Raw genomic sequence first — 19,483 nt, 5'->3', positions numbered from 1 at the left:
ACTTTGCCTACCCCTGGCCTATCCTATAAACTCTTGATGGCAAATCCATGGCATGCATGCCACGGTGGCACACAGAGCCATAGCTGCTGGCACACAAACCATTGCCCTAGCTCAGTTCCAGTACGCATGTGAGTCCCCCCCCAGCTGATTTTTTTGCTTGTATGGAGGCTCTGGGAGGGCAGTTTTGGCCTCCGGTGGGTTTCCAGGGGGTCAGGGGAGGGCATTTTTCCCTCCCCAAGCTTCAAGAAAGCCTCTGGAGGTGAAAAATGGGTCTACCATGCCCACCGGAAGTCAGGAAATTGGGGGGGGGGGGGAATGGGGTCATATTGAATATGGGGGTGGACACATGCATGGATGCGATAGCATGCACGTACGCTCTTTCGGCACCCGAGGGAAAAAAAGGTTTGCCATCACTGCTATAGATTGTACACAATGCCAACTATGTGGTTGTACTGTTTAATATGTTTTTCATGCCTGCATTTTACACCCTGCCGCTATGTGTTGGGATGTCTTTGAGTCTCTTTGCACAGTCTGCATCTCAGATTCTCTCTAATGTGGTAAATCCATCTATGGATCTGGTACTTAGTGCCTATTTTGTGCTGCTATGATCAATGCCTCCATGATGTCTTTTAGTCTAGCCCTTTCCCACTCACTGGTAAGATTTCTCAATGCCATCCACTTCATCTACCTGTCAATGCTACATTCCATGCAGGGTGTTACCTTGCCATGGCACTTCCTCTGCTTCATCTTTCGCCCATGTTTGCTGCTGCCTCAGGCATTTTCTCAGCAGATCATTACTGAGTGCCGGTTTACTGATAGACTTGAATAGAATTCTTTTTTAGCCAAGTGCGACTGGACACACAAGGAATTTTGTCTCCAGTACGTAAACTCTCAGTATACATATAAGCAGCAACAAGTAATAAATCATAATCATAAATACAATCATCATAAATTATAAGATATAACACTCGGTGTTAGTCATAGGATACTAAATAGCAATCAGCATAAATCATAATAGGATATTAAATAGAAATAATCAACATAATTGTAAGATATAAACAAATCATAAGATAAAAAGATACTAAATAGAAGCCATCAACATAAATCATAAGATACAAACAACAAAGTTATAGTTATAAGAAGGAAATAAGTAACAGGAAAGATGGGAAGGATAATAGTACTTGGATGGTAATAGTACTCACCTACATCCAAGGGCATAAGGCAGTGTTGTAGAAATTAGTTGTTTAGCAGAGATATAGCACAGGGGAAAAATCTGTCTTTGTATCTGGTATCTGGTGCAATACCCTGTAGTGTTGTCTTGAGGGATAAAGTTGAAAGAGTTTATGTCCAGAATGTGAAGAGTCTGTAGGTATTTTATAGCTCTCTTTCTAATTTGTGCAGTATACAGGTCTTCAATGGAAGGCAGGCTGGTTACAATCGTTTTTCCTGCAGTCCTAACTGTCTGTTGAAGTCAGTGTCTGCCTTGTTTGGCTGCTGTACCAAACCAAACAGTTACAGAAGTGCAAGTCACAGATCGAATAAATCCACTGAAAAACTGTACCAGTAGCTCCTTGGGCAGTCTGAGAAGTACTGATGTAGTTCAGAATGTTCTTGATTTCATCCAGGATGGTGGGTTAACCATTTACCAGACACCATCACCCTCATTCCAGCTGGTGTACAGTGAATGGGTGTTGGATATGGGGTAGGAACCTAATTACATTGTAAGGAGCTTATTTTGGCATCCTCCTTCTGCTTACTCACTATACCAGCAGAGTATCCTATGATTGACAAGGTATACGTGTTGATGGCCTCTTCAGCACTTGTCTTATCTTTTGATTTTTCTTAAATGTTTCTATCTTTTTGTCTCTTTGTCATGGTTCCTATGATCATGGTACACCAAAGTATTTGTATTTGGTGTGGATGCCTGCTATGACATATAGTTCCACCCCATCAATCTTAAATATCTTCTCTCATTTTACTACCATTTGACAATATTTCTCTAATCCAAATGATATTCCAATGCTTTTGAATAGATAAAATGATGGCTTTTTGCTCATATTGTTTGGTAATCTGGAAATAATAATCCCAAAACATTTATTCCAAAACTTTTAGACATTTCCTTAAACCAGTAATTTTCAATCTTTTCTCAGCATGGACGCCATTTAAATACCTTTGGTGGACATGGAACTTGGCCCTAACCCCCAAGACTTAATTGAATCATAACATTTCTTCAAGCCTTCACAAACTCATGGCATGGGATGACATTGCGCCCTAAACATTTACACTTTTACCAGAGATATTACGCTTTCTCGTTATGATAATTTAATATTCTCTATTATTTATTGTTATTTATTTATCTATATATTAGAGTTACATGTAGAAATGAAAGAAAATAGCTAATTAAAATACTATTATAAATTTTCAACAATTATAAGATATAGAAGTAAAATTGTCCATCTTTTCCTCCTATTTATTATTAACTTTTTATTCTTTTAGAATTTTATAGGGTTGATTTCCTGAGATGCAATTCCTATCTCAGTTATACATTTTGCTACTTTCCCCCCTCTTTTATCTCTTCTACTTAGTAATGATATTACTCAAATTCATCTCTTGGCCTTACTCTTCTTTTTCCCATGTCAATATTATTCAGTATCTCTGTTTTAAGATCCTTTTCCCTGATTCTGTATCTAGTTTCCTACCCCTGTGTATCAACACATCTCTAATGTGCCTTCTATTTCTACATGACCACAGAATTATATCATGTGACATATCAGTATATTTAGACTCTGGAAAGAGAAAAGCAGCAAAAATGATTAGGGGGCTGGAGGCTAAAACACACGAAAAACAGTTATAGTCCAGTTATTGTCTAGTCCAGGGGTCGGCAACCTTAAACCCTCAAAGAGCCACAAAGGTCCTAACTGGAAGCCCCGTTCAATTCTGGAGCTGACCGGAAGGTCTAGTTCCCACCACCATAGAGTCTCCTCCTAGTGTGGTGTCCTTTTTCCACTACTTGTCCTAACCGAAATCCCTATCAATTGTGGAGCTGACCGAAAAATCTGCCCTTTGCCATAGAGTTTCCTCCTAGCTTGCCCTGCTTCCCCCACTCCTCAAGCGGAAGCTCCTCTCAAAATTGTGGTGCCAACCAGTGACAGGGAGCCACAGCAGAGGGGTGAAAGAGCTGCATATGGCTCCAGAGCCACGGGTTGCTGACTCCTGGTCTAGTCTACTAAAAAGAAGGACTGGGGAGGGGAGCATGCTAGCACTGTTCCAATATTTGAGGAGCTCCTAAAAAGGGGGAGGGGTCAAACTATTTTCCAAACCACCAAATAGTAAGATGAGAAACAATGGATGGAAGCTAACCAAGGAGGGAAGCAATCTAGAACTAAGGAGAAATTTGCTAATGGGGAGAGCAATCAACCAAATGAACAGCAATGCTCCATCACTGGAGGAGTTCAAAAAGAAACTGAACAACCATTTATCTGCAATGGTGCAGGGCAGGCATGTCAAACTCGTAGCCCACGGGCTAGATGTGGCCCATGCATGCCACGCCCATCCCAGCTCCACAAAGGCAAAAAAGTCCCAATATGTCACAATACGGCCTGTGATGAAATTAGGTTTGACACCCCTAGTATAGGGTCTCCTGCTTAAGCAAGGAGTTGGACTAGAAGACCTCCAAGGAAGGGGGATTTTATTTAAATCAAGTTATTTAAATAATGATTTCAATCACTAGTAAAAAAGCTTAATTTTAAACAACTTGATTTACAGTAAATCATAATTTTTTAAAGAGCAACTGTCATCGCTGTCCGGCAGTAGTAGCTCCTTCTCTGATCCGCTATTGACTCCCCGACAGTCCCAATATTGCATAATATACAGCCTTATCATAACTAAACTCTATTTTATGCTGAATAAGCTAAATTATAAATATATCTTAAATAGAAAACTACCTTTAGATAATTTTTTACTCCAAAAGCATTTTATTAAAATTTGATACAAATTTTAAAAAAATCCAATTTAAATTTAAAAAATGATTTAAATTTTTAAAAACTGTTCTTTTAAATAAAAAAAAAACGATCAATTTTTATCCACCCTGACACCAAGTTTCCTTCCAACCTATTACTTTATGTTATATGAAATGTTTCAAAAGCAGTCTCTGGTTATTATACTGGTTATTTTTGTCACCAGTATTTGCTCCATATACTGGTGAGGTCAAATTCTCATCTTCCTCTTTACATAGTAACATTTAATAACACTTTCGATCAGCTCTGCACATAAATAACATGTAATGACATTTTAAATTCAGCTGGGTTTTGTAACACTATAATATTACAAAAATATTACTACATGGTATTTTAATTCAATTTTATCTTCAACCAGTTCTGCTTAAAGATTACTTTCCTATGTTCTAATACATCCCTTAAAATATAGTTTGCTAGTTATTCTTGCTTCGTGGTGTTTTTTTTCTCCATTTCCCAACAGAATAGAATTATTTATATTGGTTGGTTGTTTTATTTTTGCTGACAGATTTCTCCCCTTGATGTTTTTTTCCTTACAGTTGATATTATTATTTTGCCTTCTGCATTGTCATGTTTTTTTTTAAAAGAAACTTCTCCTTAAAACAAAATTCTGGAAAGCGCTCCCTTCAAGTTAGACGTTAGTGAAAAAAATGTTGCATATGCTAGCAGCGGTGTCTAATATTTGGGAAGAGAACTGGGAGGATTTCAAAAAGACAAAGGCTGACAAACAGTGGATGGAAACAAACAGAAATAGGAATTTAACAGAAAGAAATGTAAAGTTATGCATCTAAGTAAAAAAACAACACATACAATACAGGGAAAATCTAGCTCAAGAATAGCACATTCAATAAGGATTTGGGTGTTCTAGTCTAGTGGATCATAATTGTCAACATCTCCTAACAATGCAATATACTGTATCTGCAAAGAAATCCAACATCTTGAAAAGTATCAAAAACTATTTTTAAAAAAATATGATAAGTTTGAGATACTAAAGGTTGCACAGTATAGGAAACCAGAAGGAACTACAGATAGTTCTCAACTTATGACCACAATTGAGCACTTCTAAAAAGGCAGTTGTTAACTGAGTTTTGCCGTTTTGCAACCTTTCTTGCTACAGTTGTCAAGTAAATGACAGCAGTTTAGTAACACATTTGTTAAATGAATCCCTATTACTTTGCAAAAAGTGGTCACATGACCTCAGGCCATTGCAATTGTAATAAATACATGCCAGTTGCCAAGGGTCAAAATTTTGATCGTGACCACAGGGGTACTGCAATGATCATAAGTGTGAAAAATGGTCGTCACTTTTTTCCAGTGCCACTGTAACTTTCAATTTCTTGACAAATGTATATTTTCTTTTATGTGCACTAAGAGCATATGCACCAATGACAAATTCCTTGTGTGTCCAATCACACTTGGGCAATAAAGAATAAGGAATTCTATTCAGCAGTCACTAAACGAATGGCTGTAGGTCAAGGAGAAAAATAGTTTCTCCACAACTAAATATAAAGGTCTGTAAAATATTAAAGGGAGTATAAACCTGGAGTTTTTCTTATAATGCTAAGATTCTGTTTTAATTATAAGTGAATTTAATCACAGGACACTACAGCATTCGGGAACAGATGCTATGTTTTCATGGCCTTATTATTGCTCATCCAAATTAAATTACTTAAAAGAAGCCATGTTCCTTTGGGATTCGATAGAACACATATTCTATAGTAATTAAGCCAAAGTGGCACAGTGGGTAGAGTGCAGTACTGAAGGCCACTAAAGCTGACTGCTAGATCTGCAAGTCAGCGGTTCATATCTCATCACCGGCTCAAGGTTGACTCAGCCTTCCATCCTTCCGAGGTGAGTAAAATGAGAACCCAGATTATGGGGGCAATATGCTGGCTCTGCTAAAAAGTACTATTGCTAAGATGTTGTAAGCCACCCTGAGTCTAAGGAGGGCGGCATAAAAACATTGAATAAATAAATAATGGTAAAAAAAAAATCTGCCCATCCATCTTAGAAAGGGGCAAAACCAGAAACAAAGTTAGGTGTTAGAGAAAGATACATTGGATGAAAGACAGCACAAACTTGTATACAAGGGGAAATGTCTGTTTATAAAATGGGTGTTTTGTATAAGTCACTATTCCGGAGTATGCCTTTGACTGGGGGCAACAAAATTAAACTAAGGGGAGACTAAGCGGATGTGCATATGTGAAAAATACAAACCTGTATAAAGAAATTAGTGATTTAGCTAGGTGTATCTTCAGGGGGTAGGCTCCTCCTTGTTCAGATCAGATCAGCCAAACCATTAGCGACCCGCTGGTGATATGACAATGGCATCACAGATCCGATTGGGTCAGTGCCAGTCCATGCACACCGCCACCTTTTTTTCAGAATTTTTGGTGAATTTTTCTGTGTTTGGATGACTTCACATCCTCTGCTTAGAAAAAAGCCTACCCACCCGCCCCAGGATTAATATTTACCTTTATTTCTTCACCCCAAGCACAGTTGATCAGCTTCTCAGCTGTGTTTTGGGCTGAATCCAACCTCTGAACATGCATGGAAGTGAAATCACACAATGCAATGCGTGCGTGCAAAAGGTCGCGATGTGAACTGGTGGCGAAGGTAAATGGAACCCACCCCTGTGTATCTTATGTGGTTTGAAAATAGGTAAGAAAAATATCTACTATAAAGACATTATATATGTTTTGGACCTCTGATTTATAATCTAACCCTGGAGATAATTTCTTGTCTTTTAGCATCAGCTGTGACATCCCCTTGTGACTCCACCCACAAACCTCACAAAATTCCAAATAAGTTCACCTGATCAAAGAGGCTACTACTACGCAATGGAAATTCCTATCCATATAACACGAAAGGATAAATTTTACTAAGAATGTCATTTCTATCCCCAAATCCCTAGTGAAATAGGCTTCAGCTAATAAAAGTCAATGTAAGGCGTGGGGGGGGGGGAATCCTAGGACCATTTTCTACCCAAAATCATTGAAACATAATGTGAACAGTTGCAATATTATTTTTGAAGAAAAACAAGAGAAACTGAGATGAGCTTAATTTCTTAAGTAACAACAATGAGCATACAGGATTTGAAACAATTAATAAAAATCTGAAGAAGGAAGGAAAGTTACAAAGATAATTATGAAAGGAACTGGTATCACCTGCCGCATTACAAAATAATCAGTAAATGGCCTACAAAACTGTGGGTTTGTGGCAGCTGAAAAAAGTAACCTTATCTAAACTCAGGGAGTATTGATTACCAGTTGTCCCCATGAAATAATTAACAGCATCCTCAGAACCTTACATCGAAATGATAAACACACTGTTGTGACTTAAGCTCTGCTCCTTTGGGGAATGTGTGTGTGATGCTTTGACACATGTAGAAAAGATGTGAAATTTGCACTGTGATTCTATTTTTATCAGATTGAACCTCTTTACATCCTTTGGCAGACACCACTGGATAAAATATTATTGCTTCAAATAATTGTTTCAAAGACTGTCCCTGTCAACTCTGTGCAGCTTTTCATAGCCACTACAGAATGCTTCACTGGTAATCCTGCTGAAAATAGTGCCAGTCTATGCACACACAACCTTTGAAGGCAACATTTTTCAAGGTCATATTTATCTAAATGCAACTACTTATATCTAACTAATCAGAGTATTATGAAATACTTTATCAAATGCTTTCTTAAGATCAATTATTTCTGAATCATTTTCACAATCTACTAAGGAAGCTGTCTGAAACATAATCTCTGACAAGATTATCCTTAACACATTCATATCATCTTCTAATAATAACTACATTCTTCTCAACATCAATATTTATGAATGGCTTTAGGATCTTTCTAATTACAGATGTCAGATTTACTGATCTATGACTGCTTGTAGCCTGGGTTTGGGTTTTTTTTCTGTTTTGAGGAGAGAAACATTTCTCTCTAATCTTATTTGATGGTGGGACGCAGTGGCTTACTGGCTAAGACACTGAGCTTGTCAATCAGCAGTTCAGCAGTCTGAAACTCCTAGTGCCACGTAATTGAGTGAGCTCCCATTACTTATCCAAGCTTCTGCCAACGTAGCAGTTTGAAAGCATATAAAAAATGCAAGTAGAAAAATAGGGACCACTTTGGTGGGAAGGTAACAGCGCTCCATGCACCTTCGGCATTTATTATGCCAGCTACATGACCATGGAGACATCTTCGGACAATGCAATGCTTGGAAACGTAGATGCGCACCGCCCCTAGAGCTGGAAATGACTAACACACACATGTGGAGGAACCTTTACCTTTTAGCCATTTGATAATTTGATAACTCAGAAAGTTCAGAATGCCCAAGGAGCAGCTGACAGAATTCTACAGAGGAATTATTGAGTCTGTCATTTGTACAAATAAGACATTTATACTGTCTGGTTTGGAACAACATCCACACAGGACAGGTACTGACTTCAACAGATCATTCGATCTGAGGAACAAACTACTGCAACCAGCCTAGCTTCCACTGAAGACCTACATACTGCACAGGTCAGAGGGTTGAGAAAATATTTACTGACTCCTCATATCCCGGACATAAACTGTTTCAGCTCCTCCCCATCGGACACCACTACAAAGCATTGCATGCCAAAACAATTAGTTTTTTTCCCTTTCACTCTGCTAAACACTTTATTTCCAAAGTTCTGTCTTATATCTAAGTATATTATTACCATGTAATATGGCTATATTACTTTATCCTTATCATCTGTTCCACTTCCTTCTCTATTGATATCAATACTATTATTATTATCCTGCATTATTATTATTGTATTATTATTATTACTTTGTTGCTTTGTATGTACGCTGAGAGCTTATGCACCAGAGACATTTGGAAAATAAAATATTCTGCTCTACTCTACTCTGCTCTGCTCTGCCCTACCCTATTCCATGGTTTGTCAAAGTAAATGAATAGAATCTTACCATCAACAAATCATTGTCCTAGAATGCACTGAAGAGAAATAATTTGCCCTGGAAGCTTCAGATTATTTAAAATCAGTAAGACTTTCCCTTGATTCAAAGGTTCTACTTCTTTATCAGCTTATTACTGTTTTCTATATTGTATATAGCAGAGGTCTTCAAACTTGGCAACTTTTAAGACTTGTGGACTTCAACTCCCAGAATTCTCTAGCCAGTATAACTGGCTGGAGAATTTTGAGAGTTGAAGTCCACAAGTCTTAAAGTTGCCACGTTTGGAGACCCCTGGTATATACTTTACATATGGTAGAGCCAAAATAATTCTGACTTTTTTTCTGTTCCTTGTTACTTTCACTATCTTCACTGGGCAACTCACATATTATGTTTTCTTATTTAAAATTTATCTAATAAATCCCCTTTTCTTGTCCATTCACAATCTCCAGGCTTTAGACTTTTTTAATATATCATCTCCACAAATTTTGACTTCTAAATACTGTCAATTATCACTTACTCTTTCACTCTACATATATAAACTTCAGAAGTTTAGTAAGCTTCTTGTGTAGTCGCAGTAGATTATTTTGTTACATTCTTTTTTCTCTTACTCAGTTAAAATTAATGCATTTATAAACTTTTTAGGAACATCCACCTACCTTGGACTCATTTACAGATTACTTTTTTCCATCACAGAATCCTATTACTTATTATTCGTTTACCAAGATTCACTTTCCAGAAGTTCACAATATGGACATTTCATTTGATTATATTCAACTTTAATTTCCCTTAAAATGTAGAATTGCAACAGCACATGGTCACTTTCTTCCAAAGTTCCCATCTTTTCTAATTCCTGCTATATCTTTCTATATTTTGACAAGAAAAAAAAAATCAACAAAATTGGGAAGGAATGTCTTTCAATTATCTGAAAGGTCATATTTGGTAGACTTCATCTCCCAACAGACATCAAAATCATTAAAAATTCCCATTCCATTTCAAAGAAATTTGTTTGAAAGCTTTGTTTATTTTGGAGTAGTTCAATCATATTTTGTCTTTACTAAGTGCCAGTGGTAGACATCAATAATAGTACTGATTTTATACCTTTTTCATTTATTTCTGTCTCAATATTCTGAAGCATATCAGCAAGTTCATTCCCTTGAATTTCTTTGTAAATGAAATACACATAAAATTTTAATATACCACACTGTGTAACTCCAATTCAGTTGACTTTGTTCTTTTCAAACAACTTGCTTTGCTAAACTGATATACCAGCATAATCATATTTCATATTTCTCATCTTGTTTCATTCTTATATTGTGAATGAACAATGAAAGCTATTAACACTGAGTGGTTTAATAGAACTTAATATACTTAATATGTTTCTTATTCCAATAGGGCTCCAATCCCATAAGATGATGCTTTGAGTTGCTCTACCAACTTTGCCTATAATTAGAACACAAATGAGAATCAGGGGCTAAGGAGGCCTGGTTTAGAGAAAATGCAGATACATTATTCCTCAGCCATATACTTGTCACTGGACATGAATTACTGAACCTAAATGGATGAGACACATCATAAACTGGCAGAACTTTGACACATAGCAATCAATTACTGGCTACTACAACATTCCTCTTTAGCTTCTTGTATGTAGCAATTCTACACATTCTACTCTTCCGCCACTCCATTGTATTGCCTTCCGTTCATGCTTATCTCCTGTTCTTCCTTGAAAGACTTTAAGTTGCTTCTGTTTAAGAATCCAAAATCTATTTCTCAATTCTTGTACTGAAAAAAAATCTTCTAAATCTCTTGTTTCTAATTATAACTACTATCACTTGGCTTACTCCTCTATTGGTTATCTTTCTTAGCAAACTGTCTTCTCTGTCAGGGTCTTTGTTTAGTACAAGGATAACAACCTATTACTCCACTTTTACTTTTTCTCACAGCAGTGTTTACATTTTGTTGCAAATATATTTTATTCTTTTTAGGCATTAACATCTCCCTTTAAACTCTATCACCAAATCCCACTGCCAAAGCTCTAGTAGAGCACTTTATTTCCTTGCTTGATGAAATTGTTCCCGATAATTGGTTGTCTTTCATTTCTTGTATTGTCACTTTGGTATCTTCTGTTTACTCATCTGGATACAATATCTCTATAATTCACAATAGTAAATCACCAAATCTGAATGCACTGTTGCATCACAAGTCTCTTGTTTTTATTGATTTCTCCTGTTGGAAGTCCACCATCAACATCCTACTAGTTGTTGGTTTGCTTATTCAATGAACTTACTGCCTGAAAATGTATATATTTTGGTGTTTCAACTTATGTAACTATCATTATACATTTCTATATTATAAAGGTCATCAGGGTAAACTGGAAATCATACCATTTGGAAAGAATCAGATTGACATAGACTGGGTTATAGAGTTATTATACATGTTTATTAAACAGCATTTCACTCATACTTTCAACAATATAACCGGAATATTATTCTGATGCTTATTAAAAGACCCATTAAAAATGTTACATCTACCCCAAAATGTTTTTTGTACTATGTTATGACAGGCTTACTGGTTTTGTTTAAAACAGAAAAACCCAATAGACAACCATTAAGGGCATTTGGCAGGATTTTGGTATCGATTTATTGTTGTAAGAAAGACTAGCATGTCTATGGCAATGTACAGAAGCACTGGAAACAAGTGAGGATTACAAATTATTAAATTGTGTAGACATCCAGTTAATCTGAATGATTGATACATGGTAATTCCACACCACACTTCTTAGTATGCAAGCAATCAGATATGCTGTCTGAAGCACTTGGACAAAAAAAAAACCTCTTTTGAACACAATGGAATTCAGATACAAATATTTTTACAGATAGCAACATAGAAATGCATACAACAGTACAAATTCAAGTGTCATCAAGTGCTTAGCCTGCTTGGTGTTCATTTTCTTTAAAGTTTTATGTTCATAAATTATAAAGTGGTTCCTGATCAAACAATAGCCTTTTAAAAACATTACATGTTAAACATGGTAGCAAAGCAGTGACTGTTACAGATATATTTGACTGAAGCATTAACAATTTTGATAAAAGATCATTAATAACATGAAAGAAATCAGCTTTTTGCCTGTAAACAAATACATTTTATAGAAAGGGCCAAATGTTATACTTAAGCTGGTTTTTGCATCTTCATTACTCCATTTAATTATTATATTCAGTATTGCTATCATTTGGCTAGTTTAATGGTTAAAATTCTAATAGTTGTCCTCATTGGTGGTTCTAAGATTCCTTTCAACAGAAATAAATCTGAAATTGCAGAGGAAATCTTAGAAAACATGGAACCCTGAAAGCTATACGAAGTCCTTAAGATTCAAGATCGACCATGGTATCCTTCTGCGCCAGATGGAGGGGTTGGGAGTAAGAGGCACTGTTCTTCAGTGGTTCTCCTCCTACCTCTCCGGTCGGTGGCAGTCGGTGTTAGTGGGAGGTCAGAGGTCGACCTCTAGGCTTCTCCCTTGCGGGGTACCTCAGGGGTCGGTCCTCTCCCCCCTGCTATTTAATATCTACATGAAACCGCTGGGCGAGATCATCCAAGGCCATGGGGTGAGGTATCATCAGTACGCGGATGATTACCAGTTGTACATCTCCACCCCATGTCCAGTCAACGAAGCAGTGGATGTGATGTGCCGGTGCCTGGAGGCTGTCAGGGTCTGGATGGGCATCAACAGACTCAAACTCAACCCTGATAAGATGGAGTGGCTGTGGGTTTTGCCTCCCAGGGACAATTCCATCTGTCCCTCCATCATCCTGGGGGGGGATCATAGAACCCCTCAGAGAGGGTCCGCAACTTGGGCGTCCTCCTCAATCCACAGCTCACATTAGAGAAACATCTTTCAGCTGTGGCGAGGGGGGCGTTTGCCCAGGTTCGCCTGGTGCACCAGTTGCAGCCCTATTTGGACTGGGAGTCACTGCTCACAGTCACTCATGTCCTCATCGCCTCGAGGATCGACTACTGTAATGCTCTCTACATGGGGCTATCTTTGAAAAGTGTTCAGAAACTTCAGATCGTGCAGAATGCAGCTGCGAGAGCAATAATGAGCTTCCCTAAGTATGCCCATGTTACACCAACATTCTGCAGTCTGCATTGGTTGCCAATCAGTTTCCGGTCACAATTCAAAGTGTTGGTTATGACCTATAAAGCCCTTCATGGCATCGGACCAGAATATCTCCGGGACCGCCTTCTGCCACACGAATCCCAGCAACCAGTTAGGTTCCACAGAGATGGCCTTCTCCAGGTCCCATCGACTAAACAATGTTGTCTGGCGGGACCCAGGGGAAGAGCCTTCTCTGTGGCTGCCCCGACCCTCTGGAACCAGCTCCCCCCAGAAATCAGAATTGCCCCCACCCTCCTTGCCTTTTGTAAGCTCCTTAAAACCCACCTCTGTCGTCAGGCATGGGGGAATTGAGATATTCCTTTCCCCCCAGGCCTATACAATTTATGCATGGTATGTTTGTGTGTATATTTGGCTTTTAATAAAGGTTTTTAGCTATTTTAAATATTTTAAATATTAGATTTGTTATATGCCGTTTTATTATTGTTGTTAGCTGCCCCGAGCCTACGGAGAGGGGCGGCATACAAATCAAATCAAATCATAAAATAAAATAAATAAAATAAAATAAATAAATAAATAAATTCTAGTATGAGTGAGCAAATTTGACAGACTGTGAATGCACTTTTTATCATTATATTCTGGGGCATCTGAGGATCACAGTGATATACCAGTGATGCAATTAAATCCTAAATTGGATGGGCATATTCAACATAGAAATCTGAAACAAACACAGTGATGTCACATGCTCCAAGACATCATCACAGAACTGGTCTCAATTATACACATTCACTGTGGGATAACAGTTCAATTTAAAAAGTCTTGAGACTACAATAAATTAACTCCTCCATCCTACTAACTACCATAAGTTATTTGAAAAACATTCATGCATACAACTTGACTCACAAATGTCCTGCACAAAAGACCAGATTTAACCAATGAAATTGCTGTTAGCTTTTGCTGCATTAGCTTTGGTTAAGTAGGAAATATCAAGGGATAAAATTAATTCTCTTAAGATTTTTTTAAGCAAGAAAATTCGAAATGCAACAAAACAACTGGGATTGTCTTTCCTACAGAACAAAGGTAAAATGCAATTTAAGAAGAATGCACAAATCATTTATCCAGGACTGACGCACTAAACCATTCTAAATACACTACATGGATAATCTCTTCAGTAGTGTCACTGTAAAGGCTGCACTATATTAGCAGCTTGACAGTCTTTCCAAAGATCTGTGTAGTATTGTCTAGAAGGGTGCACTTACAGAACTCATATCAGTATAGGTTTTCTCACAAAATACAATATAGGCAGCTCTGTAGTGGTAGCAGAATTTCACTCTACTAGGCTTAGTGCACCCTTAAAAATCTAAATTATAAATAAATAAACTTCAGAGTTTATACCAACAGTAACAATTTATCAGTTCATTTAGAAAATAATAAACATTTCTAGAAAATTATGTTCAAGTTATTTCATGTTATACATTATAAAGTTTGTAAGCTGTTTATTTTATTAATAAAGAGAAAGACAATTCTTTAAATCAGCTTCATTCTGATATTATGATTTATTTTATAACATAAATCTATAGTTATTGCAAAGGCACTAGCAGTATAATTTTTCTGCATCATTCCCTCAATCCTCAGAATTATATGCAATCCTAACTAGATTATACGAGGAGGTGTCCAACTCACACAAGGGAGGGTATATTCCTCTTTTTCTTAAACTTATTCTAGAGAACTCTTCAATCTTCTGGATCCAATTAAATAAGTGTGCAATTACTTAGAAAACGAAATCAGACAGTGATTATATTTGATAAAATAACCTGAGTCACAAATCTGCACCTGGAATATCTATAGTTCACTGTATGCATTAAAAAAGAGATAACAATTTAAAAAATGGGGGAAATCAGAGGCTGAGACAGAGAATAATAGAGTGAATCAACTCCTCCATAACACAAAATGAGTATACTAACTATATGATGATGTTTGTACATTGTTTTTGAAGAGGACCTTGACATCTTGGGGAAATTTACAAATACTGAAAAAGTATTTTCAATATTCTTTCATTTATATAAAATATACTAAAATATACAAAAGTAATTTTAAGACTTTTATCTATTTTACTAGCTAACTGGTTTAGATGAGAAACAGAAGGGAGAAAAGCAGGTAAATATAATTCTTCAAAATTACTTTCTGCTTGGACAGTCAATTGCATGCATATGTAATATTGAGAACACATTCTAGAATAAAATTCTTGCCTAATAATTAAATTTGTTCACATAAAGTTAGTATCACTCTTTTATGAGCAACAAGCATTTTGTATTTTGAAATTCATATTCACTTAAGTGACTGGTTTTTAATCAGAATAGGGTTGTGGCTTAAAAATAAAAATGGCTAACTTATTCAACGCCAAAGGTAAATTAAAATTGAGAACCAGCTGATTAATCAAAGCTCCTAAAATTAAATCATGGATTTAGAATTTAAGAAACATACAAAAGGAAAATACAAACAATTTGCATTTTATTGCAGTGTTGTTCGCATGCTGATTTAAAATATTATATTATAATAATATAATAATAATATAACCATTATTTTCCTGATACATTTCAAAAAATGAATGGGACGCAGCAATAAACTGCAAGGTTAAAGAAAGGAAATAAACCAGCAGCCCTTCCATAACGTTTTGGGATTTACTTTTATACAGGCTATATCAAAATCTTCCCGTTTATAATTTGCCCTCTTCAAGGTCATTAATGTTGTCAATGAAAACAGTCTGAGGATTTTAAAAAGATAATCCCTGCCTAGGATTTCTAAACCTTTATTTCCAGAAAAATATGCATAATCTGAACAGTAGTTTACGTAACATGTTTTTACTCTCAAGTGCTATCGCTTCAAACATTGCTTTTATATGCTCAAGTCATTAGCTGTGACTTGAACATGACTATCTTATTCCCTGGTAAGAATTCAAATATTGTAACTCCATCTCAGGAATATTCTATTTATACTTAAATATTCTAGACACCAATTTTTGCATGAACTTTCCAGAACATTTAAGCAAATCAAAGTAACATAACTCGCCCTACATTTTTTTCTATAGGTTCAGCAAATTTCTAGGAGGAGTCATCTTTAGCTTGAGAAAAGTTTTTCATCTGATATTCATTCTGTTGATATTATACAATAACTTATGAGAAATAGCCTCCTGATCAAGCTGGTTTTATTAGTACCTGTAGTTACTGCAATATATTGAGAAAATCCAAACACCAATAAGATAGCTTTGAGAATGTGGGGGAGAGGGTCTTCTTTTTCATAGTTTTCTCACACCCACTTGTTAGGATCAGATCTTATTATATAAGAAATGCAATATTATTACACAAGGTGCTTCCAGTTGGGAATTGAATAGATTAATTGCACCACTTCATGCAGACATTTTTACATCCATCCATATTACTTCATCTTCCACTTGTAAATTGTTCATTTTCTCACTGCTCTATTGTTGTTATTTTACACACTCACAGACAAATACAAAAAAAAGAAAACTTTTCAAGGACAAAAAGGTGAAATAGCTGAATCTGTTCATACTATTATACTAGGGCATCCTTCTAAAAGCAACCCAAATTCCCAATGTCTCTATATCAATCATAAATTCCCTAACTATAAAAATATATTTATATATCTTCTAAAACATCCATTTCTACCACATTGTTAAGTTTACTGAAATCAAAATATCAACTCTGACTCTTTTTTGGTACAAAAACAGGTATTATTTAAACGCACATTCCCCAAAAGCATTGATGGTTTTCATTTTAAATGCTTTCAGTTGAAGAATTCAAATTGCTTAATATAGAACTAAAACTCATACACAAGATCTGAAAAGCTCCTCTTTACGTAAACCCTTCTATTATTTGCTTTTGTCAGGAGATGAGGTATTGTTGCAGCTTTTGGCTCAGCATTGCTGCTTTGGTAAAATATCTGCAGTACATAGAAGATTTTTTGATGGGGGGGTGGGGTGGAGAAGGAGAAGAAGATCCAAGGAAATATATTCAGTTGGGAGTCCACCTATGAAGCGATCTGTTCCTGGACAGCTGGCATACATTTTCACAGGTTTGTAAAGCACTTAAGGAGGTGAGAATGAAAAAGACCAGACACATGGAGGGGAGGCTTTCCAAAAGAACAGCTCCTTGCCCCTACCAATGGAAAGGCATTGTGAAAGCTATTTTTCCCTTCTTTCTCTCTCTCTTTTTAATATGTCTCTACCCACCCTCCCCAGTGTAAGGAAATGATACCAGACGTCCAGAAATCCCTGATGAAATCCCTGATAAAATCCCCACACGTGAGGCAGGATGACTGCAAAATTAAAGGAATGACTAGTTCAACCACTGGAAGCGTCCCAAGAAGACCTCAGGGCGGGAAGGGGGGAAAATAAACAGAGAGATACTGTCGCTTTGCCCCCTTGCAGCATCCTGATAAAAAGTACCATCCCGCTACCACATCATCACCACCACACCACCCTGAAGAGAGCGAGGGGTGCCATCCATGCCAAAACCTCGGGTGTGAAGGGCTTTTCTAGGCAGTCCAGGTTTTCTCAACGGGGAGGGGGACAGGGGACGGACCCGAGCGTGTGCTGACTGCTCTTCTGAGAGACATAGAGAAAAATATCTATTTCAGAAGCCCATGGTGGGGTGGGGGCAGCCCCAAAGCATCACCCCTAGGGGATGTTACTTCACGGAGGTCCCAACACCTGACAGACCAGAGTTTTGCTTCTTAATATTCAAGGTTGCCTCAGCCTTCCATCCTTCTGAGGCGGGTAAAATGAGGACCCAGGTCATTGGGAGGAGATAGGCTGACTCCGTAAACCGCTTATAGAGGGCTGTAAAAAGCACCACGAAGCGGTATATAAGTCTAAACGCTATTGCTATCCTACTCATCCGCCCCTGGTCACTCTTTTTAAGAACAGGTGACAGCAGGGGCCATTAAAAACTCCTCGGCCAGGTTTCCCCGCCCCCCACAATATTGTAGAGCCAGCCGGGGGGGAGGGAGAAGGGGCGGATGGGGGGAGGAGAGAGGTTTGCAGTTCCTCAGCCCGTCCCCGCTTCACTTCTCGAGGAATTCCAGAGCCGAGACGGAGCGTTTGCCTCAATTCGTGAACTCTCTTAATGCGGTACACACACATACACCTCCGATATATCCCCAGACGGTCTCGCTTCCCCACCCGGCCCGCCCACCGCACCCTCAGTCGTGGAGTCTCCCCGCTTAGCCACGGGCGGCCGCGCGAGCCATCTGTTCCTTCGCCTCCGCCGTCCCAGCCTAAGCAGCAAATGCGCGCGAAGTGTACACGGAGCCCCCCCCCCCCTACACACACACACACAAACACGAAAGGAAAAGAGAAGCGCTTTCGAGTGCTTACAGTTCGCAGGAACTGTATCTCGTCTTCCCCTTCGGCCGCTTCAGCCATGGCGCTTCTCCTTCTTCGCGCCTCCCGGGCGCTGCTGCTTGCTGCTGCCGCCTCCGGAGCCCGGGCTGGCAGGTGGTGAGGAACTGCAAGAGGAGAGGCGCTCCTGCGGGACGGAAGCGGGAGGAGGAGGAGAAGAAGGGAGTGGGGTGGGGAGGAGGATGCTGTCCGCAGCCGGGCGAGAGGCTCCCAAGCCGAACTGGACCTTTTTAGTAAGGGAAAGAAAGTGAGAGCGGCCAATGAGCCGTGTCGGTTAGCCCCGACCGCGTGTTGTCACTCCCTCTCTCTGCAGCAGAACGGCAGCTCAGCCGGGGCTCCTCGGTGCAAATGCATGGGGGAAGGAGAACTACAGCGAGGAACAGGGACAGCGGGGGTGGGTGGAGCTCCCAGTGGCTCCCCCACTACTGCAGGTGATCCGCAGCCGACTTCGTCCCTGCAAAAAAAAAAAAAGAGCAAACCTGAAGCGCGCAGCGCCGCTCGCTGGCCGGTCGGCTCGCGCAGGCGCGCGCTTGCTTCCAAAAAAGCCACTCCCTCCACACCCTGTGGCGCGCGCGCGCGCGCGCCGAAGGAGTGTGGAAGACAGACGCGCGCCAGGCGCATAGAAAGAACTGCATGTTGACGTGCGGCGGAGGACGACGACGAGGGGGACGGGCGGGCGGGCGGCGAGCCCGGCCACACTTTTGATGGAGTGGTCACCAAATCTCCTTAGGGAGGAGGAGGAGCCCCCAGGTGGGATGCCAAGAAGAGCCACACACACCCGATTAATTTAGGGGGGTTGTCATAAAGCGCCCCTCCACGACAGGTAGAAAACCGTCAGGTTAAAGCCGTATGCTGCTCACGGCCTTTTTCGCTTGGGTGGCACCAAAGGGACGAAGGTAGACTTGACTTTGGTCATTTGTTGAAATCTAGAAATCGCGGTCCGATGGATTTCCGACTGATGATACTGTGAGTAACACCACGTCTGCTACTAATAGCACTACGG

At 38.9% G+C, this 19,483-nt stretch overlaps 1 protein-coding gene across 1 annotated transcript in view; it reads right to left on the bottom strand.

Moving 5' to 3' along the window:
• The window catches only part of RYR2 (ryanodine receptor 2), a 279,326-nt gene extending 260,467 nt beyond the window's left edge, over positions 1 to 18,859 (bottom strand). The window contains exon 1 of the mRNA XM_070734013.1: positions 18,457 to 18,859. Within this exon, the coding sequence (XP_070590114.1) occupies positions 18,457 to 18,504 (48 nt within the window). The 5' untranslated portion in view covers positions 18,505 to 18,859. The remainder of the gene's footprint in view (positions 1 to 18,456) is intronic.
• Between the last annotated feature and the right edge of the window lie 624 nt (positions 18,860 to 19,483).

The sequence above is a fragment of the Erythrolamprus reginae genome, chromosome 1, assembly GCF_031021105.1.
Source record: "Erythrolamprus reginae isolate rEryReg1 chromosome 1, rEryReg1.hap1, whole genome shotgun sequence".
In the NCBI taxonomy this organism is placed as follows: domain Eukaryota; kingdom Metazoa; phylum Chordata; class Lepidosauria; order Squamata; family Dipsadidae; genus Erythrolamprus; species Erythrolamprus reginae.
The sequence above is the reverse complement of the archived record's forward strand: the minus strand, read 5'-3'. Positions and strand labels throughout refer to the sequence as shown.